This window comes from Drosophila miranda, chromosome 2, assembly GCF_003369915.1.
Source record: "Drosophila miranda strain MSH22 chromosome 2, D.miranda_PacBio2.1, whole genome shotgun sequence".
Classification (NCBI taxonomy): domain Eukaryota; kingdom Metazoa; phylum Arthropoda; class Insecta; order Diptera; family Drosophilidae; genus Drosophila; species Drosophila miranda.
Genome location: NC_046675.1, coordinates 27,539,369 through 27,566,880, shown reverse-complemented (window position 1 = coordinate 27,566,880; position 27,512 = coordinate 27,539,369). Strand labels below are relative to the sequence as shown.

The 27,512-nt window shown below is 40.4% G+C and overlaps 1 protein-coding gene and 1 long non-coding RNA gene across 5 annotated transcripts in view; one reads left to right on the top strand and one right to left on the bottom strand.

The window, feature by feature from the left end:
- The first annotated feature begins 5,427 nt into the window (after nt 1-5,427).
- LOC117187135 lies at nt 5,428-6,991 on the top strand. 2 transcript variants are annotated; one of them, XR_004471903.1, is made up of 3 exons: nt 5,428-5,605; nt 5,690-6,100; nt 6,686-6,991. It is a non-coding gene; the product is annotated as an uncharacterized LOC117187135 (long non-coding RNA). The 2 variants fall into 2 exon arrangements; XR_004471904.1 differs by lacking the exon at nt 6,686-6,991 and having other exon boundaries at nt 5,690-5,839; nt 5,928-6,017.
- The window catches only part of LOC108156937 (piezo-type mechanosensitive ion channel component), a 36,828-nt gene continuing 15,027 nt past the window's right edge, over nt 5,712-27,512 (bottom strand). Inside the window, exons 8-23 of one of the 3 annotated variants that reach the window (XM_033389162.1) lie at nt 23,214-23,761; nt 22,601-23,156; nt 22,064-22,547; nt 21,196-22,006; nt 16,387-16,517; nt 10,256-10,566; nt 9,901-10,193; nt 9,329-9,840; nt 9,218-9,278; nt 9,010-9,171; nt 8,811-8,958; nt 7,862-8,238; nt 7,251-7,804; nt 6,963-7,199; nt 6,147-6,348; nt 5,712-6,093 (exon numbers count right to left, since the gene is read on the bottom strand). In XM_033389162.1, the coding sequence (XP_033245053.1) occupies nt 5,736-6,093; nt 6,147-6,348; nt 6,963-7,199; nt 7,251-7,804; nt 7,862-8,238; nt 8,811-8,958; nt 9,010-9,171; nt 9,218-9,278; nt 9,329-9,840; nt 9,901-10,193; nt 10,256-10,566; nt 16,387-16,517; nt 21,196-22,006; nt 22,064-22,547; nt 22,601-23,156; nt 23,214-23,761 (5,745 nt within the window). In that variant the 3' untranslated portion in view covers nt 5,712-5,735. Of the gene's footprint in view, nt 6,094-6,146; nt 6,349-6,962; nt 7,200-7,250; nt 7,805-7,861; nt 8,239-8,810; nt 8,959-9,005; nt 9,172-9,217; nt 9,279-9,328; nt 9,841-9,900; nt 10,194-10,255; nt 10,567-16,386; nt 16,518-21,195; nt 22,007-22,063; nt 22,548-22,600; nt 23,157-23,213; nt 23,762-27,512 lie in introns of those variants that run through there. The other 2 variants (XM_033389163.1, XM_033389164.1) reach the window with 2 other exon arrangements.

Sequence of the window (27,512 nt, the reverse complement as noted above, 5' to 3'; positions counted from 1 at the left end):
TGAAAGTTTAAAATCTTCCGATCTGTCAAAACATTAGACGACAGTATCCTTCTTCAGCGCGACCTGGACAGAGTTGCTCGTTGGTGCTGACTTAATTCGCTCCCTCTCATCATTAGCAAATGTTACTTTGTTTCCATTGCAAGTGTGTTTTCAATGTGCTGGCTTCATATTCAATAAATTGGCAATCCTCTCTTAAAGCAGACGGAGAACCGAGACCTAGGGGTCTCGACCCAAAATTTTTTGTTGTGCTGAGCTCTTGAATTTTTTTTTGCCAAAAGCCCATGCTATGTTCGGCTTTGTTAAGCGCAATTCATCCCAGTTCAGGGACCCATACGAGGCTAAGTCTGTACACATTGCTTGTGCGTCTTAAGTACGCTTTGCATTTTGCACTTTTCCATTTCGTTGCCGTCTTATGAATGCAGATGTCGTCTCGTGCATCTCTCCTCTTTCGAGGATCGAAGGCTCATTGCTGATCAGATCTTTACTTATCGAGGATAAGGCCCAGACAATTGGCGTTGTTGCTAGCGCTTCCCCACAGAGATTTTGGGGAGTCAGTGCCGGAACTTCTTATTTCCTAGTGAAAAGCACAAGTTTCGGTTTAGACGGGCTAATGCCTAGCCCGGATTTGTCTGCACATTTTTACATCTTCATGAGAGTACTTGTACCTCTGCTGACAAATCGGGTGGACTTTGGCGTTACCAGTGATGCCTCAACCGTCCTTCAATGTAGTTGTATCTTCTATCTCGAGGAAAGCCACTATGATGTACTTCTTAAATCTTTGTTGTGAAATGAAATGAAATTGGTGTAAGTTTTTTCCTGCCACGGGAATGCAGACGACTTTGGTCTGTAGCCAGGTATCACGGATATATCCGTCGAAGAAGACTTCCCCGTAAATCCTTTTCAGCCAATTAACGGCTTTTTGTTAAAGCTGTTGATCGCCGAGGAAATGTTCTCCTGGCTTAGAAGGTTTAGGATAGCACTTGAGGCAACAGAAGGAGGTGGGAAGTAGTTAATGGAAAACATTTATCTGCTAATGATGGACGTTCTTCAAGACTGGTCGGCGTTCTTCAGGTAGCCCAGGCTGGGTGTTGTCTTGGTGAGAACTCTGCGCAAGTGCGAAGCTTCTGAATTATTTTCGATTTCACTACAGAACTTACACCATGAGGCGCATTTGTATTTCCTAAGTTCCTTCTTATAGTTTGACAGGCTTGAAATCGGCCTAGATCCGATCAACGTTCAAAGCCTTTGCTATGTTGAAGAATCTCCGGGAGGCTTTGCGGAGTTCCCCCAGTTTTGGAGTCCATCATTCCGTCCTCTGATCTTGCCAGAGGAGCAGGATTTATCGAGCGCCTCACTGTAAGCGACTTTTTTTCTGCTGAGGATCATCACTGACTACTCGCTTCGGACGAGGATGATCTGGTGCCTATGTCTTTTGCTAGGATGGTTGAGGTTGCAGACTTCCAGAATCCGAAGAACAGATCCCGGCTTTGCAAGATTCGCCGAGACCCATGCTCTGGCCATTGGTTCGCTGGAGATGTCTTCTTATTCAACGGCTACCAGCTTGGCTACTGGGTAGACCTCGTTGAGCGATGAGGACGCTTTGGTGTAGAGCACCACCGAGCGAGCATCTTGGCAGGCAAAGGCTTTCACCAACTCCTGAAGGAAGCAGTCCTGAAACTCGTTTTCCACGAGGTGCTACTTTTCCCAAAGAATCTTCCCGTCCTTGGAGCCCCTGTGCAGGACACCAATGAGGGTTTTTTCTCTCGCCACCTCGGCAAACGAGCGGTTACTCAGCTGGGTTTTTGTCCTTTCGGCCTATTGGACTTGTATGGTGGTGTCTTCCGCAGAGCGTTGCCGCTTACTTGGGGCCTTGGCTGCGCCATTGCCAGCTTTGGTTGACTGGTAGTCGGGCAGAACCGTTTTGGCCCTCCGCCTCAATTCGATGCTTTGGGCGGACGCCAGGAGCACCGGGTCATCGTTACCCAGGATTAGGCTGTCGCCCAAGGCATAGCCAGCTTTCCCCGGGAAGATTAATTTGAACTGGATGTCCAGAGCTCGCATGTTAGCTACCCAGCACCCCCTCGGCCTTGCCGAGTTGACAGTATTGACAGTATCAATTTTGTGATTAGTGTGATTTCACTGAGAGTTTTTTTCTTTCCGCTTGACTACCATTTGCCAGCATTCCGGCAGAGACATGACTGTACCAGGTCCTGTTAGCAGCCACTCTCACGAGGAGAGTATAGTCGCACTTCTGCAGGTGTGCACAGTTTCGGCGGGTTCCGGTTCTCTCGTGATCCCCTGTATGTTGAGGCATGAAGCATAGTCGGATGTTGTCTGCGTCGTTAACAACCAAGCGTGTTAGTTGAAAGTGCTGCAATGTGTCGATGTCACCTTTTTGGTTGGGAATAGATTTTCCCAATCCAGATTTAGTAGCCATAGTCGTTGAAAAGAATCTTGAACTGAACCACGACCAATACAAAAGGCCAAGTGGGTCGTATATCCGTGAAAGCTCGGACAACAACCCCGGTCTTTTTGTATAAGTTCTTTTCGGTTCCGTAGTACCTCATCCTCATTGTTTGATTTTCGCAGCAAATTCATGATGATGATCCGAAGCCAGTTGTTGCAACAGCCGAACCCAAAGAATGGTGCACATTCCGTTGATGACGGGACATAGTTGTAAGTGCTTGTGTTGATCGGTTGGATCTTCTCTTCAAACGATTCTTTGAAAATTTCGATTGTTATCGCAGACCCATATTTGGCGAAGCATTTTCATATGTCCGCTGAAAATACGAATTTGTACATTCTGAAGCGCAGGCACACAGCAAACAGATCGCGCTGATTTCTTCCGTTGGCAGTTGTCGCATGTGTCCCAAAGTTTGATATTCTCACATGAAATATGTGTATTGTAGTCGTAGCTGCTCATTCTGTTGAAAGCGACGTTCCACCGATTTAAAACGCTTGAGAGCTCCTTGTAGAGAATCTCCAGATTCAGGGTGTATGTTGTTGAATGGAAGCTCCACGATATTATTCCCCTTTTCATCGTGAGTGTTTGTGGTGAGAGCGTATTTCTCTAGCACCCAAAAGTTCTGGAGCGAAGAATCTGTATCCAATGTTGTTGTTAGTGATATTGCGTTGCTTGTTTGGGGTGTCATGAGTGACATTAAAGGCCATCCAAAAACATGCTGTCATAAATCTTCCCTTCTGTAAACATACGTTTTCGCTACCCAATAATATGTCAATTGGTCTATTTTTGCAGAGCACATCGAGAGCCGATGCATCAATGTTTTCCTTCCCAATGAGGAAGTGATTCTGCCAAGTTTAGTCGAATACGTATATGTACAGTCAAATGATTCTCAGAAATCTGGGGCTTGATGAAAAGTGTGCTGAATCCCCTTGTGGTGTCAGCTTTCACTGAAGATACATACACCCGAAACCAGAATGCATGATTGTGAGCGTGCGAACCTAAGAGCGTACATACGAGAGTTCTAAGCCAGTATCCAGTCAGCCAGTTCCCATCTGCGTTTATAACATAAATCATGACCGCGCTTCTGTTCAATCCTTTTGCTTGAGTAGATTTTGCAGTCCCTTGTGAACATACAATCGATGGTGTGACCTCTGCCTAGCCAATGTTGTTTGTGCAAAGGTCCCGACAATACCCGATGTAGTACCTTGTAAATGGAGTTGTGAGTGGTGATGACCTTTGCACTGTTTACATGTGTATTTTGATTTACACTTGTTGCTCAAATGATTAGGCTTTAAACAGTTATAACATAGATATTTATATTTCACAAGAGCAAACCTGTCGTATCCAAAATTTGTAGACAGCCATACAGATTGTGTTTTGGAGCAGTTGCTGCAAACAACAATGAACTGAAACTATCGGATGTGTGAACCATTTTGATTTTTTCCCTTGAGCTACTGTTTTTTCAACAGAAGCACTCAACCCTTTTCTTAGTTCCAATTCCAGGCAACGATCATCCAAGAACTTGAGGAAGTCGTCGAGACTTCGCCGCATTCAATCCACCTGCGCCGCGTGTCGGCAGCAAGTTTTTTCCACAGTCGCGTTCCGATCGATTTAAAGCATCCAGACCACGTACAGATTCGTTTGCGCCGTGGGACAATTTACGCAAAATCGCCGCATTAATTTTAGTAGTTGTGGGCAAGCTCATAAAGCAAGCATCACCGATGTATAGTATAGTAGTATAGTTTTAGTTGTTTTTACTAACTAACTCCGTTTTCTCCAAAAGCATTGCACGTACGTTTAGATATTTCTCCTCGTAGAGTGCATTGTTTTCCTCTGGATCTACATCCACGTATTCAAGAAAGGCTATGGAATCTCCATATTGTGAGAACTCTTTCCAAAGCGATTGGAGCAGCTCCATCCGTGTGGCGACCACCGCAGTTGTATTTGGTGCCTCCCGTTCAGCCTAAGCCAATTCGCGTGTGATAATGGCCTTGAGTCTGCTTTTACCAATTACCAATGAGAACCAAAGCACAAAAACTGTACAATAATCCGTTTGGGTTTGGTGCACATTATTTCTTTTATTCTTGTACGGTTCGTTGTGTTTTCTGAAACTGAAAAATGCAGTCGCAGCGACGAAAAGAATGTAAAATTCTTGTAGAGAGCACACTACTTAACTTTGCTCAACGCAAAAAAAAAAATTGGATTGTTGGAAAGACTCCTAAAGAAAATTTCATGTTTAAAACTGTCTATATTAGATTATTGCAGTAGGCAAACTAAGGTTCCAAATAACAAGGCTTTGTTAATTTATATATTAATAAACTTGTTTTATCTTACTTTTTCAACTCCACGTACTCGTCGCTTAGAAAAAGTGAATTCGACTAAAAAGGGAGAGAAACAAAGAGCGCAATAATGAGTAAATGACGCCGTTGCAATTTTCAGTTTTTTCCGTTCTCTCTTTTTTACTGCTTCTTCGTCTATTTTTCGATTCTTCTTTAATATCCCTTTTGCTGTTTCTCAACAATCTATTTTCGGTTTATTTGTCAAATTTGTTGTAGCTTACAAGAATACGCTCTGTTCAAAATATGAACATATTATCGTCAATACAACGTTACCTTCGGCCCCTTGCAGAATGTTTAAACATAAATATATTATTGTACATATTCACTCATGTAACAAAACCGATCTCTAAAGAAATCACATAAAGTAGACAAGTTATGAATGCACGGGTGTAAACAGAGATCTGTTAATACGACAACAAAACACAAGTGGAGAAAACACTTAACAAATGCGGTCCTAAAATAAAACTAATGTAAGCATGTACTCAAATAGACACCCTCAGTAAAGTGTATCCTCTGCGTAGGTCTAACGATAATTAGAGACTACCAAATTGTACCTCCTACCTCATTGTCAAATCACATATAAGGCTCTGATTTTAAGAATAAAATTTAGTTTGAATTTACAACTCAACTCGCAAATGTCTAGACTTTTTTTAAAGTCTTAACATTTTGGAGTTGGATTGCAACTAATCAAATCCATCGATAGACTGGCCACACTGTTTTAGGAGGCATTCGTTTTTGTTTCGTGAACCATAAATACATTTTGAATGGCTTTAAAAATAAAAATTCAAAAGTTATCTACAAAGTAAATTATTATAACCAAAAGCTGTATTTAAAATTAAAGACTCATGTCCAAAAGAAAATAAATGTATATTGCGTGTTTTTCCAGAATTAAAAACTGTGCTCCTGTTTAAACTTGTTTGACAATAATGCATTTACGGACGTTTCGGAGTTGACGTAGAAGATTGTGCCGAATCATCATCATTAATGGAGGATTTACTCTTTTTCATACTTAGCTGGGACGTCGATATATCATCTGGTAAATCTTCCTTAAATCGCGTCCATTTTATGAGTGTTTCTGGAGATCGGTACAAAAATAACAATTTTCCATACAAATCTTCTTCAAGCCGATACTCCTGTGTTTCTCGAACTAGGTATATATCGTTACACAGCTTAAGTACTCGGTCAACGTACGGTAAATCTTCAAACATTATTCGTCTGTGATTGTTGGCGATTAGAGAGCGTATAACTCTGGAAACTACATACACAAATGTTGTATAGAGTCCAATAATCCTAAAAAGTAAGCAGTAGATGTAGGTGTCTGTTTGGATAATATCACAGCATACCCAGTTTTTTCTAAAAAGCTCATGGTACTCGGAAACGATTTATCATTAAAAATATAAAAGACTACACCACCGTCACAATTACTTCGTGGTAAATTAGATAAAATTTCCGTATAAAACTTATCGTTGCAATAATCGTACACATTCCACCAGGCTTTTTCATCATCTTCTTTTTTTTCTAAAATAATGGGCCGCGCATATTTTCCTAAAAAATAAAAAGTTTATTGATTTATTTTAATGATACATTAATAAACTTTAATAATACCTGAAAATGTATATGAATATATTTACATTGTACATATGTATGTATATAAATATACATACATACATACATACATATAATATAATATGTACATATGTACATGTAATATAAATATGTACATATTATTATGGTCATCATAAACAAGTCATTATAAAAGTAGTTTAAATAATTACAGTATATAATACTATCGTATATTGCTATTTGTGTTAATTTTTATTATTTATAAAAAACGACCTTATAAAAAATAAATAAATAAAAAATCATAAACAATTTTTTTCAGATTTTTCATAAACCGTAATAACCTTCAAATTGGCATTGTTTTTGTAATTTAAAGCGTAATATTATTTAGCTCTTAAAAATTGTAAAGGACATTAAACGGATACATTAACATGTGCATCGGTATAAAGATTCGATCATGTAAATTATATCTTATGAAAGAGTATGCATAGTTTATGGGGTCTGGATTCAATTAAATATACTCTTGTAACCTATGAGTACTGAGTACAATTAGTTTTGAGTCTCAGAATTGGCAGTTACATAGTTTAACTAACTCATACCATTGTAATCCTTGATAAATTTTATTTTCACGTCCTGTTTTTGTATAGTAATGAACTTTGGTAGAATATCTGGTATAATCACTCTCGCTTTGCTGTTTTTAGCATACATCATTTTAATTAGCATTTCTCTGATTTTTTTATTGCCCCTTGTTAGGGTATATGTCATTTCAGTAGTAATAGGTTCTGTCGTAATTGTATTCTTTAATGAGAGATTTAAGCGAATCTCCAGTTTTTTACCTAAAATATTTGGCTGTAATCGTGACTAAGAACAATTTTAATTTAACTTACCATTTTTTAAATCACTTAACAAACGTTTTTTATCGGGGGGGGACATATTCCACAAAGTTAACGAGTTGGCATCGAACTTTATTGCTGTTATATCGACTGCATCATACACCCTTATATGATCAGTGGCATAATTATCCAAGTAAAAACTGTTGGTTAGCTCTTTATAATTTGCGTCTGAAAATTGATGTATGCCAGAATAGCTTTGAGATACATATATTGGTTCATAGTGGCCAATTTTAACGGTTATGTCAGCCCTTCGAGGGATATTGGGCTTGCCCACCGTCCCAATAAGTGCAAAAATAAACAACGGACTCCATATAAGGGCTATAAGTATTAATATAATTGTTCCGCCTACTAAAAGTTTGACATATAATGCCTTGGGCTCGCCCCGTAATACGGGAAAGTCTGTATCCATTTGTCTATAGCAGCGAACAATAAAAACCGACTGGAAGATGTCTTCCATTTTTATCCATTCCATTACTGTGAGAGTCGTGTCAATGCATACCCAGTCCAACATTGTTCGTAGGATGTAAAGAAATGGTATCTCCATATAGCTATGTTATAAAGAAAATTAATATATCGTGCTTCTTTAACATAATAATTAAGCATACATTTTAAAAGCGACGTAGTTAACCAGCGAATAACCCTTTGTAAATACGTTGCCCAATATGCGCTTAGGGTATCCACATCGTATTTGGTAGGCAGATAATAACATATGAAGACATTTTACCAAATAAAATATAACAGGGGCTGTCTCTCCAAAACTGTGTCCTGTAACGTAAGGAACTAAAAAGAACATCCATATATGTATCCCAACAACAGTAACAAAATGAAATATTATTTTGTATATAAGTGCCTTTCGTAAATATATTGCACGTTCTGTTACGATTGTAAGGAACTGTACGACCAGCATAAGCAGAAAACTGAATGGAACTTTGTTTCCCTGAATATATGTCTGCAAAACACTGGTGGTATATTTATGTCGATACTGTAAAAATATAAATTAATTACAAATCAAATTTTAATAAAACATTAAATTGTCAATGCATACACTAAAATAAATAAAAAGAAGTTAAATAACTAAGATCTTAATACGCTTAAAATACCTTTACTTCTTGATCCCTACAAAGAATTTCTATCTATTTATAACAAATTTGTGATTTTATTATATTATATTATATATTATATTATATATTATATATATTATATTATTATAATGTTGACGTACATTAATTGCATCAACGAGTGCCACACGCAATAAAGATCGCTACGCGGAACGGCCGTAATCATACTGTAAATTCCCGAATGAGAGAATTATCATAGTTATAGAATGACCTCTTAGTGGGAAAAATATTTTTTTTTCTATTCGAACTGAACTGCTCTTAGTTTCTAAGTTTTCTTCACAGCTATGATACGTTTTATCAAAATCGGAACATTTAATCATATACTCTATTGCAGGGTTATTCGGCAGGATTATTCGGTTTACCAAAACTATGCTCCTTTTACTAGCTGACTTATTGCGTAAAGTTAGGTGAACGTTAAATACCTAATAATACTTACCGCAAACTTCGGAAAACCAAAAAGCAACACAAAAAAGTTAACAAAATCACAAAGAAATATTAATGTATATACATCTGTTGATAAACGGGCTTTGTAACGCAAACCTGAAAAAAACTTATAAAAGGCGGACAAGAATCCTCCTTTGTGCCTACAAGAAAATGTTTATTACATTACGGACTCTTTTTAAAAATATACCTACGCTAAACGCTGCATTGTTCTGCGATAATACTCTGATTCAATGTTCTGATAAACATATTTGTTTTCCATACTCGGGCGAAGCACATCATCGACGTCTCGATCGAATTCACTGGGTGAACCACTGCTGTGGTGAGGATCTTTTGGCTCACCCCCTGCCTCTTGCCTTAAATAACACATTTAGATTGAGACAGTAAACTTTTCGTTCTTACCGTAAGCGCTCCAATATATCTGCCGGTTTTTCTTTGCTATAGGTGCGTTTTATTTTGCTGGCTGAAATAGTTTAATATTAATATGTGAATGATATACTTGAATAGACGTACGATTTCTTTCAAGCAATAAGACTTCTGAATTTGTTCGTAGCATAGTCCAAATGCCTTGCTTTTTCAGCATATATCGATGCCAGAAGAGTACCACAAGAAGAAGCAGATCGTAAACAGCATTTCCATGTTTCATAACTAGTTCAAAATTCACTGTGTTTTTTTTTCGATTTATAAATTGTTGATCAAGCACAATCTTTTGGTGCATTATGGATTTAAAAAATATCATAGCCAGTGTATAAGTAATAAGAGTAACCCAGAAAGTTTTGGTTGGTCGTGGCAATGTAAGAGAACCCCAGCAAAGAACCAAAAATGGCATCGGTAAGGAAATTATTGACGAATTGGCTGCTTGGTTAATAAATACTGCCAAATAGCAAATAGCCTGGGTATTAGCTATAAGAGCATACCACATAGAAATTAGCATTCGCACAAAATCATTATGGTCAAGTGAGGTAAAATCATCTCCTTTAGAGACTAAATTTATTCCAGAATCCCTTTCGGATGCGCTAATTTTTCTTTGAATTGAATTGTTTTTTTAATATTATTCAGCGCCAAAGTTACAATTAAAAACTTACTCATTCAATGATTGATTTAAAAAATCAAACATTGCTGCAGTGTTTGACAGTCCCAGGCGATTCATAGTGCTTATCTCTTGCAGTGTCTTTTTTTCGGCAGATAATACCTTGTGCACAAAACGATAATTTCTTGAAAGACGATTTAATCTGAATGTCAATAAGACAATTAGTTCTGATGTAAGCTTAATCACAGGATGCGTATCAAAGTCTTCGTAATCGGAGTCTGAGCTTTCTTCATAGCTATATTGTTGACTCCCAATAGACTCACGAAAAGGACTTGTTTTGGATTTTGACTAAAATAATTATCTAATGTAAAGTAAAGGAAATTTAAGTATATATTTTTCTTTAATATTACTGGTAGTCGCATTTGTCGAGCACGCAAATCTTCTTTCTCTAGAAAATCGTATTCTTCATATACATCCATATCATCATCATCATCAAACTCTTCGAACATATAGTAATCGCCAGTTCGAACTGCGTGTGGATGAAGGCGTAAGTCCCTTCGCTTAGGCTGTGGAGAACGCGTAAAATACATATCCGTAACATGGGTGTTGGGCTTGGCTGGCTTTGCAGTATAGTCCTGTGAAACGCTCCTGACTTCTGCACTATACTGAACATGCATCGATGTACGTGGCGAAAAGTTATGTGCATCTAAGGAGCTAATTTCTGTTGAAAAAGGAAAGGATTTTAATCTCGTAATGCCCAGGTACTATTACATCTTTGCTTTAGCTGGCAGGTGTTATATTGGAAGTAAAAAAACACCCTTCCATACTGCACCGTCAGCTACATCTCTCTTCTCTAACAACAATCGTTATATCTCGTCCCCACCGTCGGAGGCACGACACAAAGAAGAGTGTGTGAAAGAGGGAAAGAATAAGTAGCCGCGTGACTTAGCGTAACCACTTCAATAGAATTTATTTCTTCTGGCTATAATAATGATCCGATCTGATCTATCTGGTAGGTTTGGTAATTTTCTACGATTCTACGTTTCCGATTTTCTTGTATCTTAAAAATTGTGTACGCCACAGATTTTCGCTTTTTGTGAGGGATGTATAGGGGCGTGGCGAAGTTTGGAAGCAAACTTGAACCAGTATGATATCACTCGTCTGCTGACAAAATTTGGAGATTGCCGCCAAGGATCAAGCGCAACACGACTCGCTGGATCAGGACAGTGACATGAGCGTTGTTATCAGCAAATCGAATGCTTTTAATCCACTAAACATGCTGATTGAGCTGGAACTTAACTTATATACAGTTGATATTAATATTAGTTTTTATTTCCAACTTGAAACGCGAATCAAATGTAAACTAGTCTTTTCAGTGTATATAACAAAGCTTCTACGAATTGCTTCGGCTAAGAACCATATCATACCGAGCAATCAGAATTTGGATTAGGGATGAGTATCGCCAAGAAAATAGCGATATTGATATAATATAAAATATCACATAGACTACACAGCCGCACAAAAAAAGTGTCGTGCGCGTCTTACCAGAAGACCCTATGTATATTGGGACCCTGAACATGAATCCAAGGTCAGATTTGTTCACACGTCAGGTTTTTGTCCAAACTCAAAAAACAATATGGTCGAAACATGGTGGAACCTTATTTGAAAAATTCATCCGATTTGCTTGAAACTCGACTTTTGCGGGTTTTTTTGGTCAATAATTACGAATTTGAAGACAGTTTTTAAAAAATGTTAAATATCGGATCGGACAGGTCTGGACACCTACATATGTATGTACATCTTACTTATTTTAATAGATCTTTTGAAGAGAGAAAATAACTCAATACATAAATCTCGAAACAAGAAAACTGACATCAAATTCGTAATCAGCGAATGCAAAGCATTACTTCGCTAGCTGGCTCATGATGACGTGCCGGTAGTCGAGCGCCAGAGGTGAAGACCCTAAAACATGTAGCGCTATTACTGTGGTGGATTTGGACCCTAAGTCAGCACGGTTGGTACAACTTACGCGGAGTCCCGAGCGACTGTCAGACAGCCAATCAGTCCTCGCGGTTCGAGACCAGGTTAGAGCAATTACAAGCCGAGATTGCTCAGTTGAGCACATGTACGCCTGCCCCGAAAGTTGAAGCAAATAACGTCCTGTCATCTTTCAACACAGTCTTAAATTTCAAGGCAATTTTGAATAGATTGGATAGTTCGTATTCCGACAAAACTCCAGTGAGCGTGAGCAAGGAAACCTGTCCATGGCGGAATACTATGACGAGATTGAGAAGCAGCTTGCTCTCATTAGTAACAAAAACGTAATGGTCCATAATGCGGTAGCAGCGGACATTCTAAACGAAAAAGCCAGGGGCGACGCCTTAGACGTATTCGTTTCAGGCTTAAGGAGAACATTGAAAACATCAGTATTTTCGGCAACACCGAAAGATCTGCAGACCGCTCTGGCCCTTGCCGAAGCGGCAGAATCCAGCGAGGTTCGCAGCGTTTTGGCTGCAAATTACGCCAGAGCCATGGAGGAAAACGCCCAAAAAACGGGTCAGTGTCGAACTCAAGCGCAACTCCAGGGCAATTTTAGGCAGTTTAGAGCTGTGGACTCCTATAAAAGCCCTCGTTACGATAAAAGGCAAGATGCATTCAACGCCCAGCAGGGAAGATCAAACCAACGATCCAATAGTGGCAAGACTCGCGCCCAAGGCCCGGAGCCCATGAATGTAGATCCTTCTTCTTCCAAACTCAGACTGCCCACTGCTTACCAAAAACCTTTTGGGTCTCGTGGGCGCAATTGGGTGGGCGGAATCTCAATTTTGCGAGGAAGACAAACACGTCAGAGCGCACCACGAGAAATTGGCAGCAGAGGATAGAACACACTACAGCTGGGGACAACCAGATCGAGACGGCCTACAATGGGACTGCTGCCGAAGCTGTCGATGAGATAGAAGCGGACGGCGTATTCGAGTACGAGAGGGGAAGGTCCCTGCTGCCATTCGTTTGGCGGAAAATAGCAGAGATTAATATGAAGCTTCTCATAGACACGGGTGCGTAAAGGAATTACATCAAGCCATGTAATTGGCTTCGCGGCGTCATCCCTGTCGAGACACCTTTTTCCGTCTACTCAATCAACGGGACAAATAAAATTTCGAAGAAATGCCTTCTGTCAATATTCGGCAAGACCTCCCCACTAATGCGGGTAATAAAAAGAAACGTCTCGTAATGGACTTTCGGAAGCTTAATCAAAAAATCGACAAATACCAGATGACAAGCATCTCAATGATCCTAGCAAACTTGGGTATTGCGAAATACTTCACAGCAGTGGACTTGAAGTCTGGATACCACCAAAAAACCTTGGCGGAGCGCGACCGAGAAAATACGTATTTTCCGTAAATGGAGGAAAGTAGGAGTTTTGTCGACTGTCGAATGCAGGTAGCATTTTTCAGAGAGCAATCGATGATGCTTCGCCCGAACAACACGGCAAAACATGCTAACATGTCGATGCACAATTTATTTTTTTTAAGTCTCAAGACGACTATGTTAGACACGTCGACTGGGTGTTGAAAAGCCTCTACGACGCCAACATGAGAGTCGCTCGAGAGATGTCCAATTTTTTTAAGACATGCGGGGAATACCTCTTGACTAACGAAGCCACGATGACGGACCCTGAGAAGCCAACAACGCTGTTCGGCCTAAGATCGTTCTTGGGCCTGGCAAGTTACGACAGATGCTTCGTGAAAGATTTCGCGTCAATTGTTTTAGGAATCAAATCGTCCTAGAATTGCCCCGTTTTCTCTAAAGCAGATGTTTATTCTTTTCGGGGAAAAACGCGCCATTTAATATATTTTACGGACAAAAATGCGCTCACTGAGGTCGTGAAGACCTTTAAGTGTAACTATAGTTTACTTTCAAGTAGTAGATAATTTTAAGATTTGTTCATTCTTATTTCTACACAGTTTAGCTGATCATAATTTAACTATAAACTCTAAACAATAAGCAATTTGACAGTTTTTTATTGGACGGGTCGATTTCGTTTGTAAGGTTCCTCAACGGTGAGTCAACGGTGCTGTAGATGTTGGAGCTTGTAGATTGGGTAAACTTAATTTTTACCTATAGGCATACTATCAGGAGTCAGTTCTTGTCGCTTGCAGTGCAGTTGTTGTTGGTACGGTTACCTCGGGTGAACGTATAGAGAAGTAAGCGTTGGTCCTGAGTGACGACATTCGAAGTTCGTCGTGTTGTTGCTGCCGAGAGAACTTCTGTTGTCTCATTTTTTCTGTATTGCTTACAGAGCTTGTGCTCTTATATGTTGGGATTTGGTTGTTCAAGATTTAATATTTAATCGATTTTTATTGGTATCCATAGCACAAAGTGATCATTTTCATGGGCAACACGAACACAAGTACCCATGCACACCCATGCGAATTAATTTGCGGTAAATGGCATTATATTTGTATCATCTGGCGGAAAACACGTCTGATGTTGTTGACGATTCGATTGGATTGAGAAAGAAGGTGGAAAAACTTTCCGCTCTCAGAATGAGAGAGGCCAGTCCATGGAAAACATCCACGTTTGGACACTCTGGAATCTTCGACAGATTACTGTTAACCTAATGATCACCTCTCGACGCCTTTCCAGATATCAATCCCACTTAGGAAGGACTGGGAGATGGGCGAACCAGGACCTGCAAATTCGGTCCAAACTTACGCTGATGGCTCAACATCAACATATTGCCTTAGGCTCCCGGATCGTTGTAGTATGTTCCAAGCAGACGTTGAAGCAATCAATGAGGCCCTTTCTATTGCCTCCAAACTCTCCCTAGTCAAATACTTAGTGTGCATATTTCCGGATTAGTGTGCATATCATGAAAATTAACGACCGGAGAGGGACGCACGAGAATTTTGAGCAAAATGCAAGCAGGCGATGACAGCAAACCATCACCTGCAAAATCTGGCGTTAGATTTGGCCACGTCGATCGTAGAAACGCTCGGCAGAGCCTTACGGACTCAGCAGAGTACAGTGCTTTGCAGGTACTCTAGTCATTCCTGGACACTGGCAGATTGTCACAAGCGACTCCAGACTGTCGATCCCTCACAATGACTTCCGTAGATGTTGCCGGGACGAGGAAGAGGAGAAGTCCGCTTTTTACATTTTCTGCCATTTCCCGACCTGGGAAATCGCAGACTTTGGCTTCTTGGGGTGCCTTTCCTCACGGACATTTCAGACCTTCTCAAAACCACATCTTTGGATACTGGTAGTTGACGATATAATACAAATATTTAAAAGGAGAGCATCGAGCATAGGGGCACAACAAAATTCATGAAGTAGACCCAAGATGAAATTCATCAATTTCGCGCATCTGATTTTATTTATTTCCATTGTATCACCAATCCCGGTGGTTCCGGTGGTTGTTACGGGCTGGGATGTTCGGTCAAACTCGGTCTAGTTATTTATTTATACTAAAAAAAGAACCTTTGAATTTGAATTAAGAAAAAATTACTTGAATGAGCCTTTCATTATAGAAAATCTTACGCTCATTGCTGTAATCTCTCTCACTGTTCAGGGCAGCAGCAAATGATTGCCGCGTACTGTGTCAACTCCGTGCGCTCCGGTCCCAACTCGCTCTCGCGAGCTCAGAGGGGCGCTCGGAAGACCTCTACGATCCACGATCCACACGGCGCTCACGTTTCTTCGGTGTGCACTGTTCTCGCGTATCAGCGTTTGCATCGCCCACACTCTCTCGTGAGCATAAGCGGGCTGCTCGCATTGTTGCTCTCACTCTCTCTGGATTGCCTATACTCTCCCTCTTTGTGGACTTTTCTTTTGTGTCTCTGCTTTGGTGAGTTTACTGCTCGTTTCCTGCACTTCGTTGGATCATCTGCTCTGAATTATTGCCGCTGCAGCTGATTGTCAGGCTCGCTCTGCTGTCTGCTCTCCCATTTTACCTGCGCTCTCACTCTCGACTTTTATTATTCGTGCACAGTGATTCTACTGCTGTCAATAATGGCAATTGTTTGCAGTGCAAAGAAATGGGAATTCGGTGGTGTAATCATTGGTGATTCATTCCTTAGCTGTTGGCTGTGCGACAATTTTGCCACATAAAATGTGCTGGTGGCTGAAATTTTGGCCGGCTAAACTATTCGATCTCGAAACGTATGGCCCTGTATGGTCATACCTGGCTTGTCGGGAGATTGAGGCCGAAATGTCTGGATGTCCGGAAACAATTCGAGCCCTCAACGAGAAATTTTTAGCCCTTGAATCGCAGTTTCTTGGGCTCAAACTCTTGAGCGAATCGCCTAGACGGAAAAGGCGCTAGTAGGGACGGACAGACGGACGGACGGACAGACGGACGGACGGACAGACAGACATGGCTCAATCGACTCGGCAATTGATGCTGATCAAGAATATATATACTTTATGGGGTCGGAAACGATTCCTTCTGGACGTTACACACATCCACTTTTACCACAAATCTAATATACACCAATACTCATTTTGAGTATCGGGTATAATTAAGAAATAATAAACTTACTTGTAAAATTCTTTCGATTACTTGCACGAATTCGTTCCATTTTAGCCTTTACGCTCTCCAAAACGTTCTTCTCATATTCACGACGGTCATAAATCTGCTTGTAGTGCAAGTTTTCAATTATAGAAGCTCCCCTGTAATTGCAATTTTTATAAATAAAGTTGAAATTATGTTAAGCGAAAGGTTATGAAACGGTCGGATGGTTTATCTTTGCCTTATCACTACCGGTGTGTTTGTAGGGGGGCGGATCGAGAAGCTGCTATCCGGCGTCGAATGGCAGTATGTATCCAAATGAAGAAGTCAGAGTGGGTCCAATAAATATTTTCCATGCATTTGAGAATTAGCGAGAATAAGTGCAAGACGGCAGCTTGTAGCGGGGGTGGAATCGTAATTGGTTCTCGCTTACATGCAAAGACTACGGTGAGCGACGTGCGGATCGTAAGAGAGCATATAACCAATTATTCACAAATCTCAGAGACTATTAACGCTAGAGCAACCAAATCTGGTATCCGCACTTCTGTTAGATCTCACTATAAATCGAATATCTCAAAATTTCGCACTACACCCTTTCGCCCCATATTCCAGAATGCTGCTGAATCTGGATCAGATCGGATCATTTTTATAGCCATCATTGACTAAGTATCGGGTATAAATGTTGAGTTGCGGTCTCCGCAGCAACTCACAACGTTCCCCCTCGTTTTAATTAGAAAAACTCTTCTTTCAACTTCATTGTCAATTAATATACTACTCTAACATTATTATTATTATAAATCATTTTTATTGTTACATATATTAATATTAATTTTGTTTTTAATATTCTTTCAAAGCTAATTTACTATTCATACATACAGACATGGGGACGTCAGAGCAAGTAACAAGACAAGCTACGAAGCGACCATTTACTAAGAAATCAACGAGATTGCCAAAATACTGAACGATCTTCTTTACCAGATGAAAGAGAAGGGCCAGGGGTGAAGCCCGGCCTCAACCAGAAGCGCACTCCAGCTTGGCATGGGACGAATGGGGTGTGTATGCAGCATACGAAACTACAAGTGTATGGCCTAAGGACACACGCCAGACAGTTGCAAATTGAAGCCCGATGTAACAGCTTTAATTGTGGAGGAGAAGGGCCCATCCACAACCGGAGCAATAATTCATAAAGCGAGAGGGGAGGAGATTGGAGACAATAGAAACGGCGTCCTTGATTGCTACGACCTTCGCCTAGAACACACTACAATGTTCCGGAAGTCTGAAGCAGGGACTAATGTTATGCTTATCACAGTAGACTCGATCGCCCACGTTCAATTTTGAGCTATCAGTGTACATGCGGACTGCATTTGCATGCTCTCGTTCCCTCGCCCCTCTCTTAATCTCCACTAGATGGGTTGGATACCTAAAAAGACGTCGGGAAACGGGGAAACAGAAAGAAACAGGAAACACTAAAATGTCCTCTCTAGTTAATAGCGGAAGTCTCGTCAAGATCGTCAAGTGTCCAAACGCGAATGGTTTCCATAGTTTGGTTTTTCTCATTCTGAGGGTGGAAAGGTTGCCAGATTCTTTCAATTAAATCATCTGGGGTAGTGTAGCCCTCCAATATAGCTCTGCGTTGAAAACGACTCAGCTTGCTAAGACAATTTTTCTTGTCTTGTCCAATGGTTTTTTGAAGCTATAGAGGGAAACTAGAGGAATCTTGTACTTTCTACAAGAAGAGCATTAGTTCCTTTTTAGATGGCCTAACATTTAGTCCGCATTTGTCAGCCTATATTTGTACTTGCACTCATATAGCGTCTGTGAAAATCTATACCAGATAATACTATGGCAAGATCATCCGCATACGATACGAGGGTCTGCCTGAGGTTCGGGAATTAACTGGACACGGTAGAGGGAAGCAGAATACAGTTTCCACGTAACTATGATTCGAATAGCAGTGTTCTTCAAGGACGCTTCAAGCTACTATGTTCCTCTTTATCTTTTAAGAGGCAAGTATAAGGTTCAGGACCTGGCTTCGATTTTTAATGATAAAATTTAGATAAATTCCTCAAAATTACCATCTGCGAGGTCAGTAGAAAACTTAAAAGGTATCCACCCTTTTCTTTAGTGTCATTGCTTCCCCACTGACAGTTCTGCGGGTTTTTTCTAAGACCTACACTCGGGCTCTCTGCCTGTTAGGGACATCCCCCCATCTTACGGCCTACAGGCCTTGACTCCTGGATAGGCCTTTCATAGAGCCGCTATCGCCTCCATATTGCCGCCGAGCCACCGAGCGATGGAATTCCCTTTTTTGTATGCCACTTCCTGACTGACCTGACTGCCCTTGGAGCCCCTATTTAGGACTCCCATTAGGTCAATACCCTCGCTACATCGGCAAATGAGAAAGCCTTACGTTAAGGCGGTTGGCTATGGTAGCCTCCCCAAGCTCACTTGGACCTGTACAGAGAAAAGTCCATTTTGATGCCGCATGGGCGTGTGCCCCATCTCAATACCTAAAAACCTCGGAGAGCAAACTATTGCAATTAGGGGCAGTCCCATCCAGAGGCTTGGATGAATTTAGACATTGTCCCAGGTTTGATTTCGGAAAGGTCCAAAATGTCCGTGAGGAAAGAGGCCCCGAGAAACCGAGGGAAACGATTCCTCCTCTTTTTCGTCGCGACAACTCCTGCAGAAGTCATTGTGAGGGATTGACAGCCTAGAGGCGTGACTGCCTATCTGCCAGTGTCCAGAGTAACTGCAGAGCATTGTGATATACTGAGTCTATATAGCATCACCGAGCGCTTTTTCCATCGATTAGGCCATATCGATCTCGAGACTTTACAGGAGATGGTTTGCTGCCATCTCCTGTTTGCCTTTTGCTCGAACAATTCATGCATGAGAACCTTCCAAATAGCCAAAGGCATCGCTCCTTGCTCCCTCTCCGATAAGAGAGGAATATTAATACCCTGCCTGGCTAGCTCGTCGTCGGCGTCGTTTCCCTCGATGTCCCTGTGGACGGCGACCCATATAAGGAAGAGATCTAACTGATCTGTGATCTCATGAAAAGACCTTCGGCAGTCGTTTACAGTCGCTGAATTCGACGATATTTAGCCTAAAGCTTTAATAGCCGCTTGGCTGCCCGAGAAAACGCACAATAAATGCTTGTCCAGAAGAAGTTTGGAGACAATAGAAATGGTCTCCTGGATGGCCACAACCTCCGCTTGGAACACACTACAGTGATCCGGGAGCCTGAAGCAATGACTGATGTTTAGCTCGCTACAGTAGACTCTGCCTCCTACGCGGCTGTCTAACTTTGAGCCATCAGTGTAGAAGTGGACCGAATTTGCAAGTCCTGGTTCGTCCATCTCCCAGTCCTCGCTGGGTGGGATTGATACCTGGAAAGGCGTCGAGAGGTGATTACTGGGGATACAATAATCTGTCCTATCGAGTAATTGCGGGAGTTTCGTCAGGATTCCCGAGTGCCCAACCGCGGACTCTTTCCACAGTTTGGCTTCTCTCAATCTGAGGGCGGAAAGTGTTGCCACCTTCTTTCCCATAAGATCTACGGGTTGGAGGTCCAGCACGGTATCCAGGGCTTCCCCTGGAGTAGTGCGTAGCCCACCAGTTATGCATAGCTCTGCCATGCATTTAGCTCTACTTGGCATCTTTAGTTTCTGAGATGTAGGCGTTCACTTTTAGCAATAGGCAAAGCCGACCATGAAACGTGTGTGTTAGAGAAAGACAGAGCGAGAAATAATCAAATTGTTTTCTTCATTCTGGCTTTAATAATCATACGATCTGGTTCAGATTCTGCAGTATAGAAAATAGAGTCATTTTCCGTGTGCTTTCCGTTTTCTCGTAACTTTAAAATTGTGGATGGCACAGATTTTCGTCCTTTGTGTGGGCAGAAGGGGGCGGGGCGAAATTTTGAAATGCCCTTGTTACAGAAGCATATTACAGAAGTCTGGATACCAAATGTCGTTTCTCTAGCTCTTATAGTCTCTGAGCACTCGGCGCTTATAGGGACGGACGGACAGACATGACTTAATCGACTCGGGTATTGATGCTGATCAAGAATATATATACTTTGTGGGGTCGGAAACGCTTCATTCTGGACGTTACACACATCTATTTTCACCACAAATCTAATACACCCCTATATTAATTTTGAGTATCGGGTATAAAAAATTATAAAAATACGTAAAGCCGTGTTATAGGAGTTCACGACACATGAAACTATATTTTTTTAAAACGCAAAATGCGGCAGAAGTTTTGGTCAAATGGCTGCACCTTAACACCTTTCTAAATATATTCAACAAAAAACACCGCGACACGAGATGTATATACATATATAAAGAAGATTTATTCTGTGGTGCTGAGAGTCACAACCGTTAGTGAGAATACTCACGGGTAGCTGAATAAGCCTTATAAAAGTCAGCAGCTACAGCAAATTTTAGGAACCCTTTCATCGGCAAGGATAAGACGCTTCGGCGTGACGGTTTTGCCTTCGTTAATGCCTCCTACAGATCGCACAGAGAGTTACAGAGCGGATTCAGCGAACCATACTTCTAAAGGCAGTCAATTCTATTGTATGTATTGCTTATAGCTGTAAAAAACATAGCACCGGCAGGCTGACTGATTGCCTTGTATCGTCTCTCTATCGCTTTTTAGGGAATTTATTTATGCAAATACGTTTTAGAATCGTATTAAAAATAATGGTAACTGTGCTGCTTAATTTATATATTTAAGTCGGCGATCGACAAGGCGCTTTCTTATGCGCATGTGAAAGTGTAAAGAAGCAAATGGGCAGAAATAGCTTAACAACTTTTAGAGGACACTTACCTCGAAGCAAGTATAGTATTAGCTTGTGTATCCATTATAATATGACAAAAGTAGTATGACCGGAAAATTCGATGTTGAAATATAACAAATGCAAAAATAATCGCATGCCAGACCAAAGTATTCTTGAAGATAAGGGTTTTTGGACCATAGTGGAAGTCTTCATCTCTTGGATCAATCTCATTAGATACGTTACTTTCATCGGACTTTTGCATGTCGAATGATCTATCATGGTGCAATACTGTAAAAAGGGCATTTAGAAATGGCTTATCAATTGCCTTGATTGTATTTTCTAGTACAATAATGCTGACTTTAACAACAATATTGAAAATATTAAATGCAATGAGACAGTTCCAGCGACAGATAATATAATGAATATTTTGCAAGTACACTTCCGATCCCTGCAATAGAAATACCAAAGCAAATATAATGTAGCCCAATGAAAGAATATCCATACTGCATACGCCTCCCATGAAAACTATAGCAAGTGTTATCCAAAAAAAACCGCAAAATACAGCAGTTTTAAAAACATCTGCATAGTTTCGCACATATGAACAAAAATCATGTGTTGGATTTTCAAAATACACATGTCCAAGCTTTGCTATATTATATACTACGTTTTTGTTATCACCTCCACGGTATGAGCCATGAATATGATGAATTTCGGCCTTAAACGATTTACGCTGCCGTGAAATTAGCAAAAGAACAATAAAATCGAACATAAGTTTTGATTTGTAGAAAAGTTTTGTTGAGTTATCCAACATTTTCCAAATAGTATTTGTAGAATTTGCATACGGGGAATCTTTCGATGACACTACAAAGACAATTGATAAATCTGTATTTATTTAAACTAAATCATTAATGTTCTTACCAGCACAGAGATTTGGTGGAAAATTAAGAAGATATAAGTACTGCACAAATATAGAAAGCACAAAGTACAGCTGCAAAATATCCCATATTCGTGCACATTGCATTCGATTCAGGCTAAGTAATAATATAAGCCAAACTGCATAAGTCAATGCAAGCAAATCGCGCCTAAGAGCAATAGTTGAGACTAGTCCAATGAGTGTAATCTCTAGTCCAAATTTAAAATAACTATAGTTTAACAGATATTTTATAAGGCCTGCAAAATCACGCTCAGCATCTTGTCTACTTATTTTTGGAAACAATACTTTGCGCTCTTTGCGTTTGAACATTGAGTATCGTATAAGATGATCCCTGAGCTTAACAACTGCATGCAATGAAGTAACGATCATATAAACGATATACGGCGATATGTACCGCAAAAGCGATCTAAATGTTGGATCCATTTTGCTTAAGCCCATCCATTCCGCAAAATTCACAGTGTTGTTTTTCTATAAATAAGTTAAATAAGTTCAGTTCAAATTCGTTACACTTACATCATTACACATTCGTAATCGTATTGGCTCTGATCCAGGTACTTTATTTGATAAATCATTTTCATGAGAACCAACACCGAAACCCAAAATGTCACAACTCTGAAAATTACACGTCTTAAGAAGCGATTAACACATACGCTTATTAATGAAAGTAAAAGTAAAAACAAATTAAAAAAGCAAACTTCGGAAATAGCACAATAGAATGACGTCAGTATCACCGCTTTTATCATATGCATTTCCAAATATCCCCAAGTAATCAGTTTGCCTGGCCTAAACCATCGTCGACCTTTGGAGCGCAGCTTTCTATAGCCGGCGGAAAAAAATACTTTCCATGACTGCTTGTATGTATCAAAGACCTTTTGGGGAGTATTACTTCCTACGTTAAACGTCATGATTGAACCACGGATCTTTTGATCAGTTGGTTTTGGGCGTCGAACTGAATCCATAAAAAGACGGTGAAAATAATGAAGCTGAACCACAGTAAATATAACCGTTAATGTGGGTATAAGGAGATGTAAAAACAGTTCTTTCGTCCGATAGCGGCGCAGGCCAATATCATTTTGCCTATTTTTGTTACCAAGAGTGAACAAAAATTAAAAAAGAAAACCGTGTTTGACTCACAATGTTGGCTGCACATTTAAAAACTTGTACCAATAGTAATCAAAATTGTCGAATTGATATGTATAAATAACTGTCAGTATTGACATCGCATAGAAAATAAGAAACATCCAATATCCATAGAGAAATTTAATCCAAAGTTGAAGAGACATCTGGAAGACCATCAAAAAGAGAAGAAAAAGTGACATGTAGCAAATCCGAAAACCAGTCATGACACGATCAATCATTGCACATAAGAATATTAAAAATATCAGCAGCCACATCCATATCCGCGTTATAAAATTTGTAACACTTTTGAAAATAAATACGATGAGTCGTGGTGCTTGTGATTTTTCAAAAAGCAAGTGCTCAGAACGTGAGTGATGAGGTCCAAAGATTTGCTGAAGGAGATCACTTTGCGTCCTATCCTCAGCTTTTTCCTTGAAATACTGACGAGATGTTATCCAAAAAGTAAATAGAAATCCAGTCTTCACTGTTAAAGGAATCCACGGTTGACTGCCTTTATTTTGCGGATGAACAAAGCCAATTTGTTCCAGATTAAAGCCACAACTCTAAAAAACAACAGAAGGAATTTATTTAATATCTTCTAATATACAAAATTCTCGTGTCTCAAATTATTAAAATTAATTCAGATTAATTAGTTTTAAGGCATAGCATCGTGGGAAGCGCCCATCGCCATCTGGACCTGCAGCACATGTAAAGCCCAGAATATTGTTACTACGATTACCAAGGTAATCTCGCTAATCTGAACCAATAGCATTTACTGTAAATGTGGCGTCATGAAATTCAAAGAAAATGTTATGAAAAATATTAAATTAAATAAAACATTTTCATACACATATGAAATCACAATAGTCCGAAAAAAAAATTCGGTCCTGGGGTTTGAATGTTGTGTATGAAATCATTATTCATTTCATCACGGAAGCGAAAACATCTAAAAAAAAAACTTATAATCGAAAGCACGTAACATTTCAGGAAAATCGGTCGAGCCATTTCGGAGAAGTTCAATAACAAACATTGTAACCTGAGAACTTGAGCAATGCCAATAAGACGCAGTGGGGCCAATTTGAGTAGAAAAACGATCAAGTCCAGAACCATACGAGATATAAGGGTAGGTATAGATATAGATAGATATAATTTCAGGTGAACAAATCCATGAAAACAATGCAGATGAGGTTGTGAGCATGGCGCAGTTACGTGAATCCCAATCGCAAAAATCGTTCGATGTCTTTAGTAGATCAGAGCATATTTTTCTTTTGTTTTGCATAAACAGACGGTGTTTCATAAAAAAACTTTAATTAACTTCCTAACCAGCCTTCAATCTGGAAATCTATTCTATTCCGCGAGTGCATGCCTTTTGATTTGTTTTAAAACATTATTTATATAACTTCTAATTTTTCGGCGTCGGCTTGTCGTGTTTTTGTTGTTGCCGTGAGTACGCATTACATTGCATTACAGATCACGTCTTGTAGCTTTGGTTGTTTTATCACTCTCTCCCTATCTTGGCACATTTTTTGATTCTTGTGTCCCGCTTTCTTGTCCGATTAGATCTGGAAAACCGCCTTGGCTTACCAAAGAGTTATCCAGTCTAAAAAACTTAAAATCAAGACTTTATAAAAAATTTCAAGAAGTGGGTTCTCCTACTTCTCACTCTCGCTATGTAATAGCTCGGTCAAACTTTTCAGTTCTTATTGCTCAATGCTATAAGAACTACCTATCTCGATGCAGGATACGTTTTTCTCAGGACCCTAAACAGTTTTACTGCTTCGTAAACAGTAAGCGTAGAACGTCCGCACACCCATCCTCGCTATCATTTTGTAATACGTTGGCAAATAATGATCAGGCAATTGCCGATCTTTTTGCCCAATTTTTCCAAACCACCTATTCTGAGGAAAGCTACTCTGGTCATCCGTACCCATACGGTTTACCGAGGTCGAACGGCATTTTCAGTCCCTTGTTAAATGAATGTTCTTTACTTCATGATCCTCGACTAGTTAAGCCGGTGTTTTCACCGGGTCCAGACGGGGTTCCAGGTTGTGTACTCAGGTACTGCGCCGAGGCTCTGTGTGGACCTTTGCTTAAACCATTCACCCTGTCCATTGATTCTTCTTGCTTCCCCCCGATCTGAAAGGAATCGTTTATAATTCCTCTCCATAAAAAAGGTAGCAAGTCTGATGCAAAAAATTATAGAGGTATAGCAAAGTTATCCGCTATTCCCAAAATGTTTGAGAAGGTTTTAACTCCGCACTTGCAAGTCACTTATATCTCCAACTCAGCATGGATTTATAAGGCGGCGATCAACCACCACGAACTTGTTAGAGTTTACCTCTTTCATTATTAAAGGCTTTCAAGGTAACTTACAGACGGATGTTATTTACACCGACTTTAGTAAAGCATTCCCTTTTAGCGCATAAACTTGACCTTTTAGGGTTTCCGCCCAACCCCCTGAGATGGATTTCTAGCTATCTTTGTTCTAGGTCTCAAAGAGTCCTCTTCAAAAACTCCCTCTCTTTACCAGTAAAGGTTTCTTCGGGAGTACCACAAGGCAGCCATCTAGGCCCCTTACTCTTCACACTCTTTATTAATGACTTACCTTCAGTATTAACATACTCTCGAGTACTTATGTATGCGGATGATGTTAAACTCTGTGTCCAGTACAAGGACATTTCATTTCATTCTCGCTTGCAATCCGATCTCAATAACTTTCAGTCATGGTGTTGTGCAAACTTGTTACACCTTAATGCCTCGAAATGCAAAGTTATGACATTTCATCGTTCTAGCCCTTTGTTGGCTCCCTACACCCTATTTGGTGGTTCTCTTGAGAGAATTACCCTGGTGGATGATCTGGGTGTTATGTTAGACCCCAAGTTAAAGTTTTCCGAACACATTTCTACCATGGTAAATAAGGCCATGGGCGTGCTTGGGTTTATAAAGAGGTGGTCAAAGGAATTTGACGACCCCTATATAACAAAGACTCTCTATACCTCGCTTGTTCGTCCGATCTTAGAATACGGCTCCTGTGTATGGTGCCCTCAGTACAAAGTACACCAGGTACAGAAAAACTTTTTACTCTTTGCTCTGCGGGGCCTTAACTGGGATGCTCTAGTAGACTACTATTAGTAAACCTCCCATCCTTAGTTAACCGTAGAAAAATGCTTGGTGTGATATTTATGCACAACTTGATCAGGGGTGACATAGACAGCCCTGATCTGTTGAGCCGCATAAACTTCACGATTCCTATTAGACTGACTAGAAATTTTATACCGTTGTTCCTTCCACTTTGTAGATCGAATTATTCCTTGCATGAACCGTTTAGGGTCTTATGCTCGGATTATAATTCCCTCTACCATATTATATCCACCACTAATTCTCTTCCTCTTATTAAATTATTAATCCTTACACACCTTTCTATTAATTAGTAACTGTAGTGGTATTTGTATTTTGATTGCATGCTTAGTTTCTTAGTAAGTTTAGTACTAATTTTCCTCGAATGTTAGTCTAATAGCTATCTTTCTTGCATGTTCGCGTTTGGTTCGGCTACGCACCGCGCGTCATGCGTCAGCGCCCCTCGGTCGGTTGGGCGGGAGGAGGGCTGCGTTTTGCCTGGGATCCGCGCGTAACAGCCTTCTGCTGGTGTCACACGGGCCACTTGACGGTGCAGTAACTGCATCGCCTCTTGAAAGATGCAGTCATTGCATGTCAACGTCCACAATCACCTCAACTTTAATAACTGTTCTTTCTCTCTCGCTCTCGTAACTTTCTGTTCAGTAGCTCTCTCTCTCTCATTAGCTGCTTCTGCAACTGTTCTCCTCTCCTCATAGTAGCGTTTGTCTGGCACACTTGTTTGATAGCCATTTGTTTTGAAATATTATTATTTTGTTCAAATTTTTTATTATGGAGTTTTCTGTTGTATGTGCCAAAAAATCCTGTCGGAAAGAGATCACCCATGTTCAGCCGAGTATCTTCTGATGGCTCTGCGATAGCGTAGTGCCCGCAAAATGCGCTGCGTTTACGGGCCTCGTCGGCGATGCCATATCAAAACATAATGGCTTGCACTACAGTTGTGAGGCATGCCGTGCGGTTGAGACTGAAATGGTCATATTTATGAGGCAGGCGTGGAAGGGCTTTAAGGAGCTGACCGTTGGCTTTAACAAGTAGTACGATCGGCTCCTAGCCATGGAGTCTCAATTTGGCAGTCTGCAACTGCTGAATGAGTCTCCGAGGCGTAAAAGGGTCACTCCGCGGGATCTGCAAGTGCCAACCGTCACTCTGCCGCTCCAAGAACAACGACCACTGGTGGCA